This window comes from Podarcis muralis, chromosome 5, assembly GCF_964188315.1.
Source record: "Podarcis muralis chromosome 5, rPodMur119.hap1.1, whole genome shotgun sequence".
NCBI lineage: Eukaryota > Metazoa > Chordata > Lepidosauria > Squamata > Lacertidae > Podarcis > Podarcis muralis.
The window spans coordinates 21,476,886-21,498,625 of record NC_135659.1 but is presented as its reverse complement, the minus strand read 5'-3'; the positions used below and the strand labels follow the sequence as shown (position 1 = coordinate 21,498,625).

The window sequence follows — 21,740 nt, the reverse complement described above, 5'->3', positions numbered from 1 at the left end:
TTGTGGCCCTCTGATCATGAGGTACTGTTTTGCTGTATTTGTGGCCCTCAGATTATGCCTGATGTGTGTTTTACTCAGAATCCTGAACAATGAAGTTTCTCTCCCACTATTTCCTGTGGGACAAATGGCCTCGGCTTCTCCCTGACATAGCTCCTGTTCTCTGGTTCTCTTTTTCCCTTATTCTCTCTTGTTCTCTCTTGTTCTCTCTTGTTCTCTCTTGTTCTCTCTCTCTCTCTCTCTCACACACACACACACACAGACACACACTTTACAGATATATAAATATTATTGCACCAAGCTCTAAAGCTGCTTCGTAGTTCTCAAGCATGCAAGCCATGAAACACAGCAAAGGGGAAGGAAATTATGCTTGACTTCCGTTTCTTCACAGCCACTGCTCTTGCATCCCCCTTACCAAGGTAACCACCAATGTGGCTCGAAGTACTCTTCATCCTTTTACTGTAAACGTTCAAAAGTTCAGAGCCTGCTTTTCGGCTTTCCGTTGGCATCTGAGTGGCCATTGTGAGAACTGGCTGGTAGACTAGATGGGTTCTTGGACCGACCCAGCAGGCTCATAAATAAAGGTAAAGGGACCCCTGACCATTAGGTCCAGTCGTGGCCGACTCTGGGGTTGCGGTGCTCATCTCGCTTTATTGGCCGAGGGAGCCGGCGTACAGCTTACGGGTTATATGGCCAGCATGACTAAGCCGCTTCTGGCAAACCAGAGCAGCGCACGGAAACACCGTTTACCTTCCAGTGGTACCTATTTATCTACTTGCACTTTGACGTGCTTTCAAACTGCTAGGTTGGCAGGAGCTGGGACCGAGCAATGGGAGCTCACCCCGTCGTGGGGATTCGAACCGCTGACCTTCTGATCGGCAAGTCCTAGGCTCTGTGGTTTAACCCACAGCGCCACCCGCGTCCCTAGCAGGCTCATACCATATTCTTATTTGAGGCCATGCCCTACTCACCCCCTTCCAGCCCCCTCCAACTTCCCCCTCAAGTGTTTCCCCTTCCCACCCTGTGTGACAGCTAAGCTGGCTTTTCACCTACCCAACCCCATTTCTGAAGCCTCTACTCTTGTCTATTCTACAGCCATGTTTTCGCTTTCAAGCCCAAGCCCGTGCCTCTGACTCACCTTCCACACAAACCACCCTCATGGAAACCTCCTGCATGTTCCTCCTCTCACAGATTGCACCTGCTAAGCAACCGTTTCACCTTCTGTCCAGTTGTCCAGCCACCATCCCCTACTGTTCTTCAGATCCTTTCGTGCCCCTGGTTTCCCTCTTTAGCCCCCATCCCAGTGCCTCCTGCTCCTCCTTTTCCACAAACCCCTTTGCACTCGCATTTTCACCTTCCCTCCTTTCCTTCCCTCCCCCTCCGCTTGCTTTCAGCTGTCCCTTGCGCACAGGCCACCTGGTTTCCATGCCTTTTCAGTTCTCCTATTCTTCAGCCCCCTTTGCACACACACACACAACCCATGCTGATGTATGCAACATCATTTAAGATGAATAGACTCTTGAGAGAAAGCATGGCAGTTGGCTTGTTCAGTTAGAGAAGGTGGAGTTCAGTTGTACACGTATGCGTGCTTGGTTGTTAACAAAACATCTTTTCTAAATTACTACACTGAATCTAGAACTTCAGGTTGAAGACAAAACATGGTAACAGGAATTAAATACATTCTGAGAAGACACTATGGACTATTTGAGGGCTCTTATCTCTCACGCATGTGGCTGCTGAAGAATGAAAGGGAAAAGTTTAAAACAGTCATTTCAGTGTGCCCCTTTTCTTGCTGTACTCAAACAAGAACAGAAGTGTGAATAAAGCGAGAAGAGAGTAATACTGAGACAAAAATTGTGGCTTTAAACACCTTAAAGGTTTGAGATAAGCAGGGGTGGAGAGACCCCGAAGAATTGTTTAAAAAAAAATAAAAACACAAACCAGTTTTAACAAGGAGAAAAGCAGATATGGGTACAGTGGGACTGGCAAACGATCAGTGTGTATCTGGTGTATGTGTGTGGGTGTGAGTGGGTGTACGTGAGGTATACAGAGGTATTTCACCTCCTCAAATAACTCCCTTTCCTCCATCTACACAGTGCACAGAGCTCTATGGCTGCTTCAGTAGTTCTCAAGTATGCAGGCTTTCCCCAATTGCCCTCTCACTGTATTTGGCAATTCTTCTTATGTCAGCCCCTGCTCATTCTCTGCTCCAGCCTCTGACATTGTTTCAAAGCACCACTTTTAAAATAGTAATTCATTTATAGTAGTAATTATTATAAATGTTTTCACCCGCTCTGTTGAACCCACCCAAGAAAGCAAAATAGAAGGAAAGAACACAGGGCAGAATAAATTCTGAGAGTGAGCAACTAATCTTGATTGCATTTGATTCACTTTAATTTCCAAAAAGAATTGCGGATTGACAATAAATCTCTGGCACAACCTGAAATATCTTTGATCAGGCCTAGGGAGATGTAGAATTTGTTTAACTTTCATTCAAGGATTCTGGAGATATTATCCACATTTACGCATGGATTTGGGGTGTTCTGGTACCCTGAAGTCCAGCCCAGAATGACCTCCACCAGCTTATACTATATTCTTCTTCAATCTTCTTGGTGAATTAGTGAGTGCTGTTTGGCTCCACGAAAAAAGGAAACTTTTTTCTCTCCACATAAGGGAATGTGGCACATTATTTACATAACAGGGGGGGGGGGGGATGGTCTGACCATGGTGTAAATTCCTCCCCTTCTGGGGACTTTAATCTTAACAGCTATAAAATCCCAGAGGTGGATAGGGTTGGTTGATGCATTAAAAAAGAAAGAGAGAGGGGTTCACAAGTCTTAGCAGAACATACAAAAAGCCCTGCTGGATCAAGCCAAGGACAGATCTGGTCTAGCATCCTTTCCCCACAATGCCAAGAAGATGCTTCTGAAAAGCCAGCAACCAGGACCTCAGTGCAGAACCTCTTTCCCTACTTCTGATTCTTAGCAGCAGATTCTTAGACAGAGGCCTGCTGCTTTGGACAGTGGAAGAAGAATGTGGTTATCATGACCAGTAGCCATTGAAAGCCTTATTGTCCATGAATTTGTCCAATCCTTGTTTAAAGCTAAAGTTGGTGGTCAGTGTTATATCTTGGACTCCACAGTGTGAAGAACAGGCACAGCCTCGCTGGTGCACCTCAACCATAACAACACTCTATCTGTGCAGCACCCACAAGATTCTACAACTGTGTAGCATTTTCTTTCTTTTTTTAAGGGGTTAACGGGTCTCAGAAAATAAGCCTCTTTGTGTAATATGCTGACAATACTGCTTTCAAATGACGTTATCTCTGACTGTTATGTCTGCAAATCACTTGTACCTGACCAACCCTTCAGTTAGGGTTGCAACAAGACATCTGCTGAACAAAACAAATTGGTGATCCACTCAACGAAAGGTTATCTACTTAACTAAATAAACATGATGCAGAACATCCTTCTTTATATAATGAACATGTCTAAATATTAAAGAAATGAACAGCCCAAAAACAATGTATAATTTCCGTGGGCGGGGCAGGGCAGGGACGGGACAGGAACAATTTTACTTTCATATATGGGACTGGACAAATTGGGAGGTTCGGGAAGGAATCCAGACTACACACAGGATGATGAAGTATGGATTTGCTCATCACTAATTGTGCATAGTTAAGTGGTGGATGGGCATGGAGGATGGTGAATGATCTAGCATTGTAGCTTGATGCCTGCCTCTCTTCCCCAAACTTTCTGTTCATTTCTCCCTCGCAGCTCTTCCCACAACACACACACACACACACACACACACACACATCCATAGTCCTAACTCTTTCATCTATTCAAGGCACATCTCAAATCTCACCTTCTGGATGCAGCTTCTACCTTGCCACTTTGGGGAGAGGGTCCACCTTGCCACTTTTGGGAGAGGGTTACAGTGCTAGACCACACAGTGGCCAGGAAGCCTTCATTCTCCCCTCCCGAGAGAGAGAGAGAGAGAGAGAGAGAGAGAGCACAAAGGAAGGAGGAGAGTACAGAAACAAGAGGACGCCACGAATTCACACTTGGTTCCTACTTAGGATTGCAGCCTACATCAGGGAGATTCCTTAAGGGATCACTAAAGTGTTTGCGAAGGTTGGCATGCTTTTGGTGTTACTTTCCATCTCTGGAAACAGTTGTATCAGGCCCTTTTCTAAAAATAAAACCATTTTTCCACAGCACCTGTGTATATTTTCCTTGTGGTTTTCTCAGGAAGAGAAAGTGAGGTAGCGGTGTTTGCCTTCTCCACTTCCGCCACATTTGTTGGGTTTGGAACACAGCATGGAGAGAGAGAGATGCAATTGGACAAGGTGAAATGACTCAGTGAAGGGCACAATACTTCTTTATCTCCTTTCCCCTCCGCTGCATCACCTCTGCCACCCTAAGCACACAGAGCTTTATGTGCTGTGTAGATGGAGGAAAGGAGTTAATTGAGGAAGTGAGATACCTCTGTAGGCCTCACTCGCACACATACACAGATACACACTGATCATTTTCCAGTCCCATTGTGCTAAACCTGAAGCATATCAAAGTGTTTGAAGTGAGGTGCTGGCTGATATACCAGCTCCTCCACGTGTCTTTTTTTTCCAGGAACAGTCCCAGATTTACAGAAGCCATCTGTAAATTTCTGATTTGATCCCGGAATGTCCTTTGATCTCTTAGGCTGTCCCTATTTTCATCGGAGAAATGTTAGAGGAGATGAAGTCATGTGATCCCCCGAGCCAAGGAGATAAGTAACTATACAACCTTTAGAAGACATCTGAAGGCAGCCCTGTATCGGGCCTTTTTTTAAGGTTTAATGTTTTATTATGTTTTTATATATGTTGGAAGCTGCCCACAGTGCCTGGGGCAGCCCAGTCAGATGGGTGAGGTATAAGCAACAAAATTATTATTATGGAAACGGAGGTCCCTGTGTTCATTGGCGAAATGTTGGAGAGTATGATATACATGGTGAGGTGTGTGCAAATGTCCTCTTGATATAGGTAAAGGTAAAGGGACCCCTGACCATTAGGTCCAGTTGTGGCCGACTCTGGGGTTGCGGCGCTCATCTCGCTTTATTGGCCGAGGGAGCCGGCATTCAGCTTCCGGGTCATGTGGCCAGCATGACTAAGCCACTTCTGGTGAACCAGAGCAGCGCACGGAAACACCGTTTACCTTCCCGCCAGAGCGGTACCTATTTATCTACTTGCACCTTGACGTGCTTTTGAACTGCTAGGTTGGCAGGAGCAGGGACTGAGCAACAGGAGCTCACCCTGTCGCGGGGATTCGAACCGCCAACCTTCTGATCGGCAAGTCCTAGGCTCTGTGGTTTAACCCACAGCACCACCTGCATCCCTTACTCTTGATATACTCCACCCTAATTTGTTGGCAGAGTTGTTTGCAGCACCATTTCACCAAAGCTATCCAAGGAGAGAAGGAATTCTCCAACAGCTTATTCCCCCCACCTTTCTTTTTCCTTTGCTGCTGCTTCCATTGGCAACAGCAGCGACATTTTGGGCGGCCTAGTCTACCATTGGGCATTTTTTCCAAGGCCTCTGATCTCATGTCGCTCTGAGGGGAGGTGAGCTGGGAAATGGCAGCCGCCACAAAACAAATGGTGGAGAATACCTAGAGAAAACTGGCAGATAGAAGAGTAGAGGAGGGAGAAAGGTTGTTTTCTGCTGCTCCAGAGAAGCGGACACGGAGCAATGGATTCAAACTACAAGAAAGAAGATTCCACCTAAACATTAGGAAGAACTTCCTGACAGTAAGAGCTGTTCGACAGTGGAATTTGCTGCCAAGGAGTGTGGTGGAGTCTCCTTCTTTGGAGGTCTTTAAGCAGAGGCTTGACAGCCATATGTCAGGAGTGCTCTGATGGTGTTTCCTGCTTGGCAGGGGGTTGGACTCGATGGCCCTTGTGGTCTATTCCAACTCTATGATTCTATGATTCTAAGTATCTCTTTTTCTTCTATTTCTGCTTTTCGGCTTTTTCTTCTTATTTAGTTTTTGATATTTTAAAATTAATGTTCAATAATATTACTTGTAAGTATGATATGAATGGCATGATATGAACTTACAGAGAGAAGACTGATAGAAGAGATCTGTGTGAGAGACAAAATAGAGTGGTATTTCTCAGGGTATGAGGCTGAGAAAGATGGGAGCTGTCCCAAGTGGGGCCTGGGAAGATGGGGATCTCTGTGAATTGAAGATTGAGATAGGAGGTTGATAGAATATAAAAATGTGTGTTTGTGTAGGTGTGTTTGTTTTTTCTTTCCCCGCGCCCCCCTTCTTTTTATTATTTTGCTCTCTTTAGATATTACCTTTGTTTGGGTTTTTATTGTATTATATGTTGGAAACCTTTAAGTTTAAAAAGAGAATACCTAAAGAAAATACTGCAAAACTGACTTCTTTTTTCTAGTTGGGGAAGTGGGGGGAGGGAGATAAATCTCAGAATTTTTCTCAGGGCAGAGTAGGGGCTGGGTTGAGCTCAACACTAATATATGATTTAGCTGAGTAATTTAGCCTGCAGTCCTAACCCCACTTCTCTGGATGAGCTTCTACAGAATTCAGTAGGGCAATCCTCTGAGTAGACCTAGTTAGGGTTGAGCTGGGAATAAGCCCTTGTGAGCGCTGTTGTGTTTACTTCTGAGTAAACACGCATAGGGTTCTGCTGTGCCTATAATTTCACACACAAGTCTCTTTTACATGAAGCTGTTTGACTGCCTGGGAAGAGGTATGAAGGGCTTTATTTTTAGAGAATAAAACACACACACAGTCCCTGAAAAAAAGGCAGGTTGACCTGCTTAAGAACAAGCACACTAGGTAAAAATATTCCCTTCAAAAAAGGACTGGTAACAAAGGGGGAAAGTTACCTTCTTATCTGCTTCACAGTTGTGAAATAATGTAATGCTCTTTCAGCGCCGCAACGTTTCCTAAATCTTGGTAACTCTTAGGATTTCTATAGCAACAATTAGTTAGGATAGCACATGCCCCAGGCATCTACCTCATGCAGGCAAAGGAGAGGAAAATCTGTCTTTTGAAGAAAACTATTGTCGCACACTCTCCCTTCCAGCCCCCTTCTATGCCTTCTCTGTTAGACATTGCATAAAGTAACAAAAGAGGTGAGTTGCCGAGACAGAGCCTAGCCTACTCTTTCTAAAGAAAGGAGAACAGCAGTCAACTGTAGGAAGTCAGTTATAAAAATGAAGAACAGCCACACAAAAAATTCACAAGAAAAGAATCCTGTTCTTTAGCAGCTTGGTGTGTTTTTTTATCATATGCCAGAGTTAGCTACCATTTGCCTCTATTTATTGCGCTTTTAATTTAAAAATAAGGGGAGGAAATGTATGCGCATAAATCGAAGTGAGCACCCCAACTGAGAATGGGCATCCTAAGTCTGAACTTCCACTTTGCATAAATGCTCAAAAGAATAAATCCAGAGTATGAAATCGGTGACAAACCATTCCACCCCCCTCCTCTCACATTTGGTCTCTATGCTATTGGGGATTTCAAACAAACAAAAAAATGAGGACCTTTGTTTTAAATGGATGCTGGTTCAGAGACCGCTGTAAGATTTGACGGAGACGCAACATTTTAAAATCCGGAAAATCTAAAATATACTGCAAGTGACAGCTTCGGAAAGATAAAGCATTCTTTCTTTGTTGATAAAGGGAGAGCAGTTGCTCTGTATAGTCATGAGCACGAATGGCAGAACCTCTTTAGTGTCTGTATGTTTTTAATATGCATATGAAGCAAGAAAACACTAAATTCTACTGTGTTTGGCAGTAGCTGCTGGACAGAACTGGGCAAAGTCTTTCCCCCATAATGTTAACTTTGGGGGCAGAGGGTAGACACGGACTTACTTACCGGGGAGAATCAATAAGCAGAAATGCCGTGCTTAACCCTTCCTCTCTCTTGAAAACTGCCTTTCCCCCCACAGCTAAGCTTCAAAACTGGAAGTGAACCACACTGGGGTGGGTTGGTGGGGGAAACCAGATTCAGGAAAACCAGCAGATTGTTTGCATTCTGTGCCCACTCACTGTCACTTCCCTACAAGTTGCCTTCTTGAGTTTCAGTATATTAGCAAAATGCAGAATCAGCCCCATGTGTACTAATTTCCACCATTGTAATCTCAGACTTAGATCTTATAGAATTAGTTTCTGGACCCAATTCAAACTGCTGGTTTTGACCTATAAAGCCTTAGGTGGCTCAGGACCGCGATAACTCAAGGATTGCCTCTTCCCATATGAAGCAAACCAGACCCTGTGATCATCATCTGAGGCCCTTCTTCGTGTGCCTCCTCAGAGAGAGGTCCAGAGGGTAGCAACATGAGACAGGGCCTTTTCTGCAGTGGCTCCCCATTTGCAGAATGCTCTCCCAGGGAGGTTCAACTGGCACCTTCATTATACAACTTTAGGCACCAGGCAAAAATGCTCCTCTTCAACCAGGCCTTGGGCTGATTAATATTCTATGTCTTTTTAATTGTGTTTGTGTTTGGGGGGTGCTATTGGTTTGCTTTGTTTTTGCTCGTTTTTATTATGCAGTTCGTTTTGTATTTTTATGCTGCAAACCGTCCTGAGGTCTTCGGATGAAGGGCGGTATACAAATTTAATAAATAATAATACATCTCTACTACTTCCCTGCCATATATTTTGTGGTAAGCTGTGAAGGTATTTCCTAAATATCGATATATTTTGCCCCAGCAGAAATATCACAGTCCCTTCAGGTTAGCGGGGTGGGGAGGTGGCCTACTAGATGTTGAGAGACTCTTAGGTCCAGTGCCAAGGGCCTTCTGGTGGTTCCCTCACTGCGAGAAGTGAGGTTACAGGGAACTAGGCCGAGGGCCTTCTCAGTGGTGGCACCCACCCTGTGGAATGCCCTCCCAGCAGATGTCAAGGAAATAAGCAACTATCTGACTTTTAGAAGGCATCTGAAGGCAGCCCTGTTTAGGGAAGTTTTAATGTTTTATTCTGTTTTTAATCTGTTGTGAGCCGCCCAGAGTGGCTGGGGAAACCCAGCCGGATGAGTGGGGTATAAATAACAAATGATGATGATGATGTCCCAGCCAACAAGGTCAGGGATGCAGGGATGATTGAAATTGTAGTCCAGCAACATCTGGACAACCCTGAGCGGAAGAGAAAGCAATTTTGTCTCCCTTCCTGGCCATTGGCTCACCAACTATGCAGGCTGAAGCATCCCCAAAGAATCACAACTCCATTGGGATTTGTGAAAGCGAAGAGTCGTTTCAACATCCCCAACTATTGCAAGGCCCCTGTTGTCAAGCCTAAACTATGCACTCAGCAACAACCCAGGTCTGGAAACCTGGGCTACCATTTTTCTGCTGCAAAGCAGAGCACCGTTTCCAGGGGAGACACTTAATACGTACTCCCCCCCCCCCCGTTGCTTTCTCTTGCAAGCCCATCCATCAGGTAAGCATCTCCGCAGCGTGCATGTTTATTTACTTCTTCTGAATCACCCTGGGGTATTTTTGCATGGAAGACCTTAAACATCCATTAATAACGTGGGCGAAAGAGACTGTTACTTGAACCTTGCAATTCATGTGTCCCCCCCCCCAAAAAAAAACAGCTTTGCAGCAAAGTAGCAGTTCCAGGTCTGCGTTTACAAATAATTTGGTGCAGTGGAAAGGGAATAGGTAGCAAGTAATGTCGAGAGAGGTAGGGTGCATGGAGGACCCCCAACAGGGGGAAAATAAGCAGCACAGGGAGTATAAAGGGAGTGGGGGTTCTGTTTTGGAAAGGCACAAGGCGGAAGGTAATAATAATAATAATAATAATAATAATAATAATAATAATAATAATAATAATAATTTATTATTTATACCCTGCCCATCTGGCTGAGTTTCCCCAGCCACTCTGGGCGGCTCCCAATCAAGTATTAAAAACAATACAGCGTTAAATATTAAAAACTTCCCTGAACAGGGCTGCCTTCAGATGTCTTTTAAAAATAGGATAGCTACTTATTTCCTTCACATCTGAAGGGTGGGCGCCACTACCGACCGAGAAGGCATAAATGGAGAAAGAGGGTGCAAGACATGTCAGTGACTACGAAGCTGATGATTGAATGAGGTTCCTTGAGCTCTGGGCAGCAGTACTGTTAGGACCCCACTTCAGGACAGAGGTAGTCATAGCTTAGTGGAAAAGCACATTGTTTGATCCCCAGCATCTCTAGGTAGGGCTGTGGAAGATGCTTTTCTGGAACACTGGGGAGCTGCTGTCAGTGTTGACCGTACAGTGGTACCTCAGGTTAAGAACTTAATTCATTCTGGAGGTCCATTCGTAACCTGAAACTTCTTAACCTGGGGTATCACTTTAGCTAATGGGGCCTCCCGCTGCCGTCGCGTGGCCGCCACACGATTTCTGTTCTCACCCTGAAGCAAAGTTCTTAACCCGAGGTACTATTTCTGGGTTAGTGGAATCTGTAACCTGAAGTGTCCGTAACCTGAAGCATCTGTAACCCGAGGTACCACTGTTCTGAGCTAGATGGATGAGAGGTTTGGCTTGGGATAAGGCAGCTTCCTATGGTCATAAGTCCAGGGCAGAATAACTCAGCAGAATAAGCAGGAGTCATCCTCCCGCCCCAACCGGCACACACATAAATGCAGAATGATTTTATTACCACCATTTGAAGCACACTGTCATCTAAAAAGGGGGGACATTAAAACAATTAAATCCAGGGACTGAAATTACCTAACTGGACCACTGGCTCTGGGAATCTGCAATTATATCCAATATCGCACACCTACAATCTGACAGAATCAGTTAAACACATTAAAAAAGAAACTTCGATGCAGTAGAGCTTGAAATTTGAGGAACTGAATACAGGATCTGAGATCAGGGAGTGGCTCAGAAGTTAATGGAGAAGTCCATTTTAAAGGGGAGGAGAGACAAACCCAGCTGCAATATCATTGCTTTAGAAAGTCTGAGAAAATGAAAAGAAGGTGTTTCCTTATGTAACGTTAAAACGCAATCCTGTTGAGTGGTATGTATTATTTAAAAGAAGTGACTTAGTTCTGCAATCCTAAGCATTCCTTATAAAGTTGTCCCAGTTCTAAACATTTTCAGACTAGAGTGGTAAATGCATCTATTTATTTTTTTAGATAAAAAACTATATATTGAGGCTGCACCTGGGTGCAAATCTTATTGAACTCAGTGGGACTTCTGAAATGTGAAGCATTTCAGAATTTGCATCATGGCAAATCCTTGCTCGCCACGTTCAAAAGGAGCGTTGCCTTGATTCATTGTGAATATTTTCACAACGCAGACAACCCAAACTCCAAATGAAGAGGGACACTTGATATTCCTACTTGGTTGACAACCCAAGATTCAGGATGGAGGGGAATCTGGCAATGAAAAACCAAACAGCGTGTTTGAGATTACCACTGCGCAGGTTATCTTAAAGCAGCCATTTTCAAATAGCTAACTCCTAACAAACTATTTCTGTGTTGAATTGTTAACCCAAGTAACTGCAGAGGATTCTGTGGCCGTACTACAGGAGCTGTCAATAAGTGCTGGACAGACCTGAAGGTCTTGTCTCAATTACTCCATCTCAACTGAGTGTGGGCCAGAAACTTCTTCCTACCCAGTGGTAATGATGACTACGTCACCATTCAGATAAATTAGTTTGCTGTAACTGATATTCTTAAGATCCTGACACACCTCAATCATCATAGGCACTCAGGCATATGAGATACACAGACCTAAGGCGTTAGACCCAACCCTTAGATCTTGTCAAGATGCGTTTAGGATAGTTATTTTAAATAAGTTTCCACGATAAGCAAAGTGAACAAACAAGCAGCGGCCACCTACCTGAGTCCTGTCCATCCACAACGAGGGCCAAGCCAAACACCAAGAGTTTAAGCCACAAAAACATGGTTACATCCAGGGCTCATGTGTATCCTCACAAAACAGCATGTGTGTGTCAGTCTCTGGAAAGCAAAATAATGGTTATCGCCCTGTGCAAAATGACTTGCCAAGGTCCAAATCAAATGTAGAATAGGCTATGCGCACGTACATTGCAATGCGTCCTTATCATTCAGGGAGCAGCTTCCTCTGACACCCAGAGACTAAGCACACACACACACACACTTCACAGCAAAGTGATGTCACAGACAATTTTTACTGACTTCTCTAAAACCACTCTTCTCTCTCTTTCTCTCTTGACTTCAGTTTCCAGGAAGTCAGAGGTTTTTCTGAAGCTGCTGCACTTGTTGTGACTTCCTGGTCGAAAAGCAGATGCCGCCAGAATTTCTGAGGAGCTGAGACGGGTTTCTCTGTCAAATGCTGAAAGAGTTAAAATGCTCGTGGCTGTGGAGAAAGTCCCACCCCTACAACGATGCCGGATAATGTTAAGACAATTGCATGCCAGCATGCTTAACTGACGAGGCCACCACCGTTGATCACAGCTAATATCTCAAGTGTTCGCTGCTTTAAAACAGACCTGGAGAAGTCCCAGATGATGCAAAATGTTCTCCTTCTCCAAAAATGGCTTCACTTAAGGTTTGCTCCATTGAAGTGTGAGTGCCACACCTGCACACAGAGGGATGGCCATCACAGTGTACTTCCTCCACCATGGAGGCCACTATGGGGATCGGAAGGCTCTATCATGATACAACCTTCTCTCTGCCTAGGTACAATTGTCTTATAGTGCAATCTTATATATGCATTTTGGCTGGTAGGCATGGAACTGTAGCCTTAAGCTTGGAGCATGTGTACCCAGCCTGAATGGGGAAGGCTAAATGGAGGTACAGAGAAGGCAAATATAGACTTCTTATCACCATAATGATCCATTGACCCAGCCTGCATGTAACACTAAGCCAAACTATGGCTCAAGGTAAAAAAGTAAAGGACCGCTGGACGGTTAAGTCCAGTCAAAGGCGACTATGGGGTTACAGCGCTCACCTCACTTTCAGGATGAGGGAGCTGGTGTTTGTCCTCAGAAAGTTTTCCGGGTCATCTGACCAGCATGACTAAACCACTTCTGGCGCAACAGGACACCATGACGGAAATTAGAGTGCATGGAAACACCATTTACCTTCCCATCGCAGTGGTACCTATTTATCTACTTGCACTGGTATGCTTTTGTACTGCTAGGTTGGCAGGAGCAGGGACCTAGCAACGGGAGCTTACTCCATCGCGGGGATATGAACCGCCGATCTTCTGATCAGCAAGTTCTAGGCTCTGTGGTTTAACACACAGCGCCACCCGCGTCCCTTACCCTCTGTGGTAGATGTCACCAAATCAAACGGCACTTTTCTCGCCTTTCTTCCAGACACCTCCCCGCATCATGAGTGTTTAGCACACCCACAGCATTGAGTTGAGTCACAACCAGGGTTGCAAATCCAGGTCAGTATATGCTTTGCAATCCTCATTCGGACAGCAAGTGCTAACTGTAGTTTGCAGGTTCAGAAGCAATTGCAAACTGTGGTTTGTGGATGGGGTCCAACTAAGTTGTTGTTTGCATGACACAAGGTTCACTTCCACCATGGGACTTCCCTCTCCCCTTCCCCTGTGCCCCATCCCCTAAATCTCATTCCCAGTGCACGTAGCCCACTTGGAGCTACACTGAATTCCATCCCATGTTTTGGCCTTTGGAGCAACCCTTAACACCCACTTGGGGGTTGTGGGACCTGCAGAGGGAGTGGAACATCTCCCTGCTGACTTGAAATGGTGGCGCTTAGCTAGGGAAGAGCTACAGTGGTACCTCAGGTTACATACGCTTCAGGTTACAGACTCCGCTAACCCAGAAATAGTGCTTCAGGTTAAGAACTTTGCTTCAGGATGAGAACAGAAATCGTGCTCCGGCGGCGCGGCAGCAGCAGGAGGCCCCATGAGCTAAAGTAGTGCTTCAGGTTAAGAACAGTTTCAGGTTAAGAACAAACCTCTGGAATGAATTAAATACTTAACCCAAGGTACCACTGTATATGAAAAGTTATCCCTCACACTTGACAGAGTTGGCTCACCCACAGTTAGTTATGCATCCCTCACCCATGTTCCCTACTGAGGATCTGTTGTGTTAAATTAAATAAAGATAGCCCAGTTCATCCAGCCTTGTGTCTTGCTTTCACATTTCCCTGTGTATTTGTGACAGACACTTCCAGACTCCACTTTTTGTTTGCTTTTCAACAATTCCTATGAATTTTTATGACTTTATTCAGCCAACAAATTGTCCACACTGGCATGTTTGGTTGCAGTTATTGTGTACGCATAGCAGCTTTATGAGTTTAGAGCATGTTGTTGATTTTCTAATCTGGAATTTTCTTTTCCTTTCCTTTTTTTGCACTCAAAGCATCTTGTAAAGTCACAGAAAGTAATTCAGGAAGGATGGAAACGAAACTTCAAACTCTCTGGAGTTCATCCTAAACCGATCACATTCTCCTGAACAAACCCTAAAGTTCTGTAAACCAAATTTATGGAAGTTCCTTCCAAGCATCATTTGAGAGGGCAAGGCTGCATTTCTATCCACACTTAAAGGTAAAGGTAAAGGGACCCCTGACCGTTAGGTTCAATCGTGACCAACTCTGGGGTTGTGGCGCTCATCTCGCTTTACTGGCTGAGGGAGCCGGCATACAGCTTCCAGGTCATGTGGCCAGCATGACTAAGCTGCTTCTGGCGAACCAGAGCTGCGCACGGAAACACCATTTACCTTCCCACCAGAGCGGTACCTATTTATCTACTTGCACTTTGACGTGCTTTCGATCTATCCACACTTACTGGGCAATAAATCCCAATGAACTGTATTCGTCAGTAGAAATGTATAGGATCACACAATTAAATTATGGAATAGTGGAAAACTCCCCCCTCCCTCCCTCCCTCCTTCCTCGCTTCCAGTTGTCAGGTGCCTCAGGAAAAGGTAGATTGCTCCTTGATGCTGTCAACTATTCTGTTATTGACATATCTCCTGCATTTCTTCAGTGGATGTGTGTGAACAAGCTCACTACAAAAGATTACAAGCTTCCACATGCACACATTTCTTCACCCAGCAAGTGAAACTTGAAGAACAGTATATGTCCATGCTGATTTGTTCCACCCAGAATGATCTTTGTGGCAGCCTGGAAAGAAACCATATATTTTATATTTATATTTATATTTTTTATTTTAAATTTATTTAGTTGGTTTTTCAGATTAAAAATTTACAGTCACATATCCAACATACAACATAAAAACAAGATTCCAGTGAATCTCTTGGACTTCCCTCCTCCCCTTTGTGGGTCCTATTGTTAATCATTTCCTCCTGCATCTTTTATGATCATCCTAATCTTTCACCTCTCCATTGTGTCCAAAATTCACCCTTAAACTACAAGTGATATTCCAATACTACTAACCATTTTAACTGTTTACAATGGTCTGTAAGATAAGTTATCAATTTCCCCCGTTCTTTGTTAAAATTTTGGTCTTCCTGATTTCTGATTCTTCCAGTCATTTTAGCCATTTTGGCATAATCCAGGCATAGGCAAACTCGGCCCTCCAGATGTTTTGGGACTACAACTCCCATCATCCCTAGCTAATAGGGCCAGTGGTCAGGGATGATGGGAGTTGTAGTCCCAAAAACATCTGGAGGGCTGAGTTTGGCATAATCCATCAACTTGATCTGCCATTCTTCTCTGGTAGGGACTTTTCCTTCTTTCCATCTCTGGGCCAATAACATCCACGCAGCCGTGGTCACATACATAAATAGTCTTTTCTGCTCCCTTGGGATTTTGACACCTGGAATTCCTTAAAGGAAGGCTTCGGTTTTTTAAAGAAAGGTTTTTTCAACTCATTATATATCATTTCCCAAAATTCTTTTACTACCTTACATTCCCAACACATATGATAAAAGGTGTCTTCTTTTTCCTTACATTTCCAGCACATTTATTTATATTTAGCTCTGAGCAATGATTCACCCCAAACCCGGTGATCCTTGGCTCCTACCAGATCAGTTTGAAAGCTGCTCCACTGCCACCTTTCAACCACCAGTCTGCTTCCATGTTGGCTCAAATAATCCATCAAATGTAAGTCAGGTTGCTATCATTCCAAAGGGGGAAGGGGCATAGCTCAGCAGTAATGCACCTGCATTGGGTTCACTCCCATGTGTCTCCAGCTAGGGCTAGGAATGCCAGTCAGTGTGGAAAATACTGAACTAGGTGTACCAATGGTCTGACCTGGGGCTAATCTGCACTGGTTAGTTACCGTATTTTTCCGTGTATAAGACGAGCTTTTTTGACCCAAAAATGAGGTTCAAAATTTAGGCTCATCTTATAGATGGGTAGTGCTGAGGGAGGACGCACGAATGGTTTTTTTGCACGAGCCTGAGACTGTAAGCGGCGATTGGCTGCTTGATTGGGGGGGGGGGCAATGCTGAAAATTGCTCACCCGCTGGAACGCAGCACACAACCGCTCGCATTGCAGCTGCCTGATCGTCGCCATTAGCCCTCCTCCTTGCCGCTGCGGCAGCCAATAGACAGCTGCCCTTGTCGCACCAAGTGGGAGTGTGATTGGTGGCTGCTAGTGGCGATTGGGGAGCTGGTAGGTGGTTTCTGTTCACCAGCAGCCGCCAATCATGCTCCCGCTTGCTGCGACAAGTGCAGCTGTCTACTGGCTGCCGCAGCAGCAAACAGGAGGGCCAATGGTGGCGATCAGGCAGCTGCAACACGAGTGGTTGTGTGCTGCGTTCCGGTGGGTGAGCGATTTTTGGCATTCCCCCCAAATAATCCTCTCCAAAAGCTCAATCCCCCCCTATTTTCTAAATTTTGAGGCCCCCAAAATAGGGGGCGTTTTATAGACGGGGGCATCTTAGAGATGGACAAATGCGGTATAACATCAAAAATGTGTTATGAAAATGTGACACCAGAGGCCGCTGTAGAGCAGTGATCCACCATCAATGGGAAATTACATTGAGAGCTATATTACGTTTGGGGTTTTCTTAAAGCGGTTTTTCAGTTCAGTGTAGATCCAGCCTTCGTGTGAGGCAGATACCTATGTTCCACCCTGAATCCTCTTTCTAAGACACATCGAGAGAAGACAGCTGCAGATTTTATGGAAGATGGGGAAATATCTTAGAAGAGAAGGCAAGGAGAGGAGAAGGGCAGGCCAATAAGGGTCTGGAAACCAAGCCTTATGAGGAATGGTTGAAGGAGCTGGGTATGTTGAGCATGGAAAAGAGACTGAGAAGAGATACGATAGCCATCTTCAAATATCTTGAGGGCTGTCACATGAAAGATGGAGGAAGCTTGTTTTCTCCTGCTTCAGAGGTTAGGATCGAAAACAATGGTTTCAATTTCCAAGAAAGGAGATTCCAACTAAACATCAGGAAAAAAACTTTCTAACAGTAAGAGCTATTTGACAGTGGAGTGGACCCTCAGGGGGTTGTGTACTCTCCTTTCTTGGAGGTTTTTAAGTAGAGGTTAAGATGGCCATGGGACTCTTGAGAGTCCCAGGACTGCAAGAAGATCAAACCTATCCATTCTGAAGGAAATCAGCCCTGAGTGCTCACTGGAAGGACAGATCCTGAAGCTGAGGCTCCAATACTTTGGCCACCTCATGAGAAGAGAAGACTCTCTGAAAAAGACCCTGATGTTGGGAAAGATGGAGGGCACAAGGAAAAGGGGACGACAGAGGATGAGATGGTTGGATAGTGTTCACGAAGTTACCAGCATGAGTCTGACCAAACTGCGGGAGGCAGTGGAGGACAGGAGTGCCTGGTGTGCTCTGGTCCATGGGGTCACGAAGAGTCAGACACAACTAAACGACTAAACAACAACAACAACAACAAACAGATGGCCATCTGTCAGGGATGCTTTAGCTGAGATTCCTGCATTGCAGGGGTCTAGATGGTCCTTGTGGTCCCTTCCAACGATTCTGTAAGGAACTCTTGCCTGGAAAGATATTCTTTGACATGCAGCGCTCATGCCTCCTTGTCAACAACCCTCAAAGATTCTTTCTTTCCTTACTGCCTACACTTGTTCAAGGGCATAGCTGACAAGCAAGGGTGGGCAGGATATGCCGTGCCCCAGATGTCATTTCCTTTCTGCAGAAATCCTTCCCGTAATAAAATTACAGCCACCGAGCTTGCATTTCCCTTTGAATTTCACTTGGGGGGGAAGGAACAGATCTCTGATGCGTTCGGCAAAAGGAACGGCTGCCTTGAACAGTGAGGAAGCGGAAGATGCCAAGTTCGTGCACTCTTTGCTGTCAAGTTAGATAGATATTGGCTCCTAATGGTTGCCAAGGGAACCCTTTTATACATATGAAAATGCACTGGGAATTTGTGTGTCGCCTCGCTAATAATGCCTCCCACACAAAACTTAAGAGGGCTAAGACAACAGAGGTCATCGCAGGTGAGATTTTAAGAGAGAAAGAAATTCTAGTGGGGGAGATAAGGCTTTCGATTGACTAAATCCATCCCAAAGAAAGAGGCATGAGTACAATGGAAAGTAAACATCAAAAACAGAGGGAGGGGAAGGCACACAGAAATGAGAAACAATTCAAGGAACTAATGAGAGGGGAGCTGAAAAGAAGTGATATCGCACACCAGTTCCAGATTTTGGGGGGCTCCTAGCAAGATACCCTTAGCGAGCTTCCCTCCTCTCCAAGGCACTGCTGTCTACTTCCCTGTCCTCCCACTCTGCGCAAGGGATGGCAGCGAAATTCAGCTCAGTTTGCACTTAAAGGCAAACCTGCCTTCTATGCACTTTTCAAAACAGTACACAAATTTGCAACCAAGTATGTGTACCCAAAAAATGCATGTATTAGGGAAAGGTGTACACAAAAGGATCCATTACTGAAAAAAATATTTAAAAATGCATTATATTAGAGAAAGCTGCTTTGGAAAAACATATATATTAGGCCAAAGTGCGCAAAAACAATGTGTGTTTTGGAATAAATTTGCACTACGGCGGAAAAGAAGAGTGTGGAGGTGGGCCCTCTGTAGGAGTGTGGGGCTCAGCAGGTGCCTTAAAGTGCTTACTTCTTTCTTTTTTCCATTTTATATGCTTTATTGAAATTAAAGAAAAGTATGATGCGGGTGGTGCTGTGGTCTAAACCACAGAGCCTAGGGCTTGCTGATCAGAAGGTCGGCGGTTCAAATCCCCACGACGGGGTGAGCTCCCGTTGCTCAGTCCCAGCTCCTGCCAACCTAGTGGTTCGAAAGCACGTCAAAGTGCAAGTAGATAAATAGGTACCCATTTTCGAATAAAGGTCTGCTCAGTATTACCTCTCAGCTTTTCTGTCATTTTTGCCATTTCGGCATACTCTAACAACTTACTTTGCCACTCCAGCTTTGTTGGGATTTTTTCTCCCTTCCAATTCATTGCAATCAATATTCTTGCTGCTACTGTCACATACAAGAATATTTCTTGGGCCCAGAATCCCAAGGAGGAAAGCCTCCGGGTTTTTTAGAAATGATACTTTGGTCGTTTTTTAAAGTTCATCATAAATGACATTCCAGAATTCCTTAATTTTCTTGCAGGTCCACCACATGTGTAGCATGGAACCTTCCGCTTCCCCACACCTCCAACATTTACTTGAAACATTTTTGTACATTTTAGATAATTTTAGTGGTGTCAGGTACCATCGAAATTGTATCTTCATAAAGTTTTCTTTTAGGGTATAACATGCAGTAAATTTCATATGAAATGAAATGAAAAATACAGCGCTTACTTCTGACACTGGCTCTGTTTGTATCCTTGGACAAAGAATGGGAGGGATGCTCTAAAGGGTACAGACAGAAAACAGGATACGTACAAAGAAAAATAACTCCCAACCCAGAAAGAACTCTCATTCAGAACAAAGCTGTACATGGACCTGGCGCATATCCTCATGCTAAATGTCATAACCATCAATATATTTTGTTATAAAAGTGTTTGTAGCACTTTGGCAAGATCTTAGACAGACAGACAGATCTCCCTGCCCACCAAGGGGATAACAATTTCAACATCAGGGATAACAAGAGACGTTGGGAATGAAAGGAAGAGGGAAGAGTAACAAATGGAGAGGTGAAGGGGGCAAGGGAGCCAAGGGGATAGAATAACAGAAGCAAAGAAGGGATCACAGTGGTCCTGTAATCCGACCTTCTGCAACGTAGGAATCTTTTGCCCAATGTGGGGCTCAAACGCCTGACTCTCAAATTAAGTCCCACACAGAGTTACAGAAGCAGGGTTTGTTAGAGGGGGGAACGTGCAGTATTTCCTGTGATAGCAAAGTTTATAAGGCGTTGTAACAGGAATCTAAGGCGTGAAGCCAATGAACTTTACACGTCTCTTTGCTACTGTTTCTACAACTGATCTCAAAACAGTTTGCAACTGCCATTGAAGCATCCAATAAAACAATCCAGAATAAAACATTACTCAAAAGTAAAGCATGCATTGAAAGCAACATAATCGAAATTAAACATTGCAAAATTGGTCAACGACGGAATGCACATTTACAGACCCTCCAACGTTCTACAGATGAAAAATGAGAATAATAATGGCTAACGTGCCATTCCAAACAACAACATTTACCATTTAAAAAACAACGTTGCACACATGTGAAAGAGGTGATGAAAAGTATCAACAATTTGTATAACATTAAAGCTGTGCTGTAGTACATCATATGGGGGGGTGTTAACATAAAAATGGCAGCAGATTTTGAAACCGACTATTGCTCTTCAACTCCAGCTTGCATCCTCAATGGGTTTATCTCTTCGTGCAGCTCCAATATGTCCTCATGCAAAGAATGATAGACTTGTAGAGGTGTAAGGGATCCCGATGGTCATCTAGTCCAAGCCCCTGCAACACATGAAAAAACTCGGTAACATTGGTAACCTTCATCACTGCTGTACAATTAACTGCTGGTTATTTATTTATTTTAATGGTAAGGGTACATCTGTGGTCATTTCTCACTTACACGTTTAATTCATTTTCCTCTCTGTGCTCAATACGATTGCCTGGAGTTCTTACTGATGTGCACATCTGGCTTCCTGTTAGAGGTTCTGTCTGCTCAGCTGCATTCATTGTCGTGTTCTGTGGCCCACAGTTTTCATAATCTAGAAATAAGTCAAAATACTTAGTATGGAGCAGTCTTATTTATTTTTGTTTATTTCATAAAATGTATATGCCGCTTGGTTGTAGAAATAAAAAATAAATTCTCAAGGCAGTTTCCAAAAAGAATAAAAGAAATTAAACACAAATAATTAAAACATTCAAAAGATAATTAAAATCAATGATAAACTAAAGACAGATTAAAGCACTCTGCAAATGTGGGTAGGCTTGTCTAACGAAAAATGTTTTCAGCAGGCACTAAAGAGCCCAGTGAAGGCGCCTGCTAATATCAGTAGGCAGGGTTTGAAAAATCTATTTCATACAAATACAAAACAAGTATTAAATGGCATCTGTAACAATGGGTGGACCTACACTCGTTGTTTATAACGTTAAAGAGGCGTTATTAAAATGTGACACAAGGGGGTGCTGCAGAGCAGTGGGCCATCGGCAATGGGAAACAGCGGTGAGCTTTATATAACGTTATATTTAATAATCTTTTACAGGTCAATGTGAAACGCTGACAAAGAAGTCCATAAAAGAGCATACCGCCCAATCAAAATCTTTCAAATTACATTGAAACAATTCAGATTACTAAAATCAATACCACAATAAAAGTGATCAAACATAGAATCAGGAAGACAGAACCTTAAGTTGCACTAAAAGCTTAGTGAAGAGGGCGGAGTCTGAGCAGCTCTTCTTGAAGCTTA

General features: G+C 44.1%; 1 protein-coding gene across 5 annotated transcripts in view; it reads right to left on the bottom strand.

Moving 5' to 3' along the window:
* LOC114598659 (receptor-type tyrosine-protein phosphatase C) overlaps positions 1-12,182 on the bottom strand; it is an 82,648-nt gene extending 70,466 nt beyond the window's left edge. For 3 of the 5 annotated variants that reach the window (XM_077928380.1, XM_077928382.1, XM_077928383.1), the window contains exons 1-2: positions 12,048-12,181; positions 11,843-11,961 (exon numbers count right to left, since the gene is read on the bottom strand). In XM_077928380.1, the coding sequence (XP_077784506.1) occupies positions 11,843-11,906 (64 nt within the window). In that variant the 5' untranslated portion in view covers positions 11,907-11,961; positions 12,048-12,181. Of the gene's footprint in view, positions 1-11,842; positions 11,962-12,047 lie in introns of all 5 variants that reach the window. The other 2 variants (XM_077928378.1, XM_077928379.1) reach the window with 1 other exon arrangement.
* Between the last annotated feature and the right edge of the window lie 9,558 nt (positions 12,183-21,740).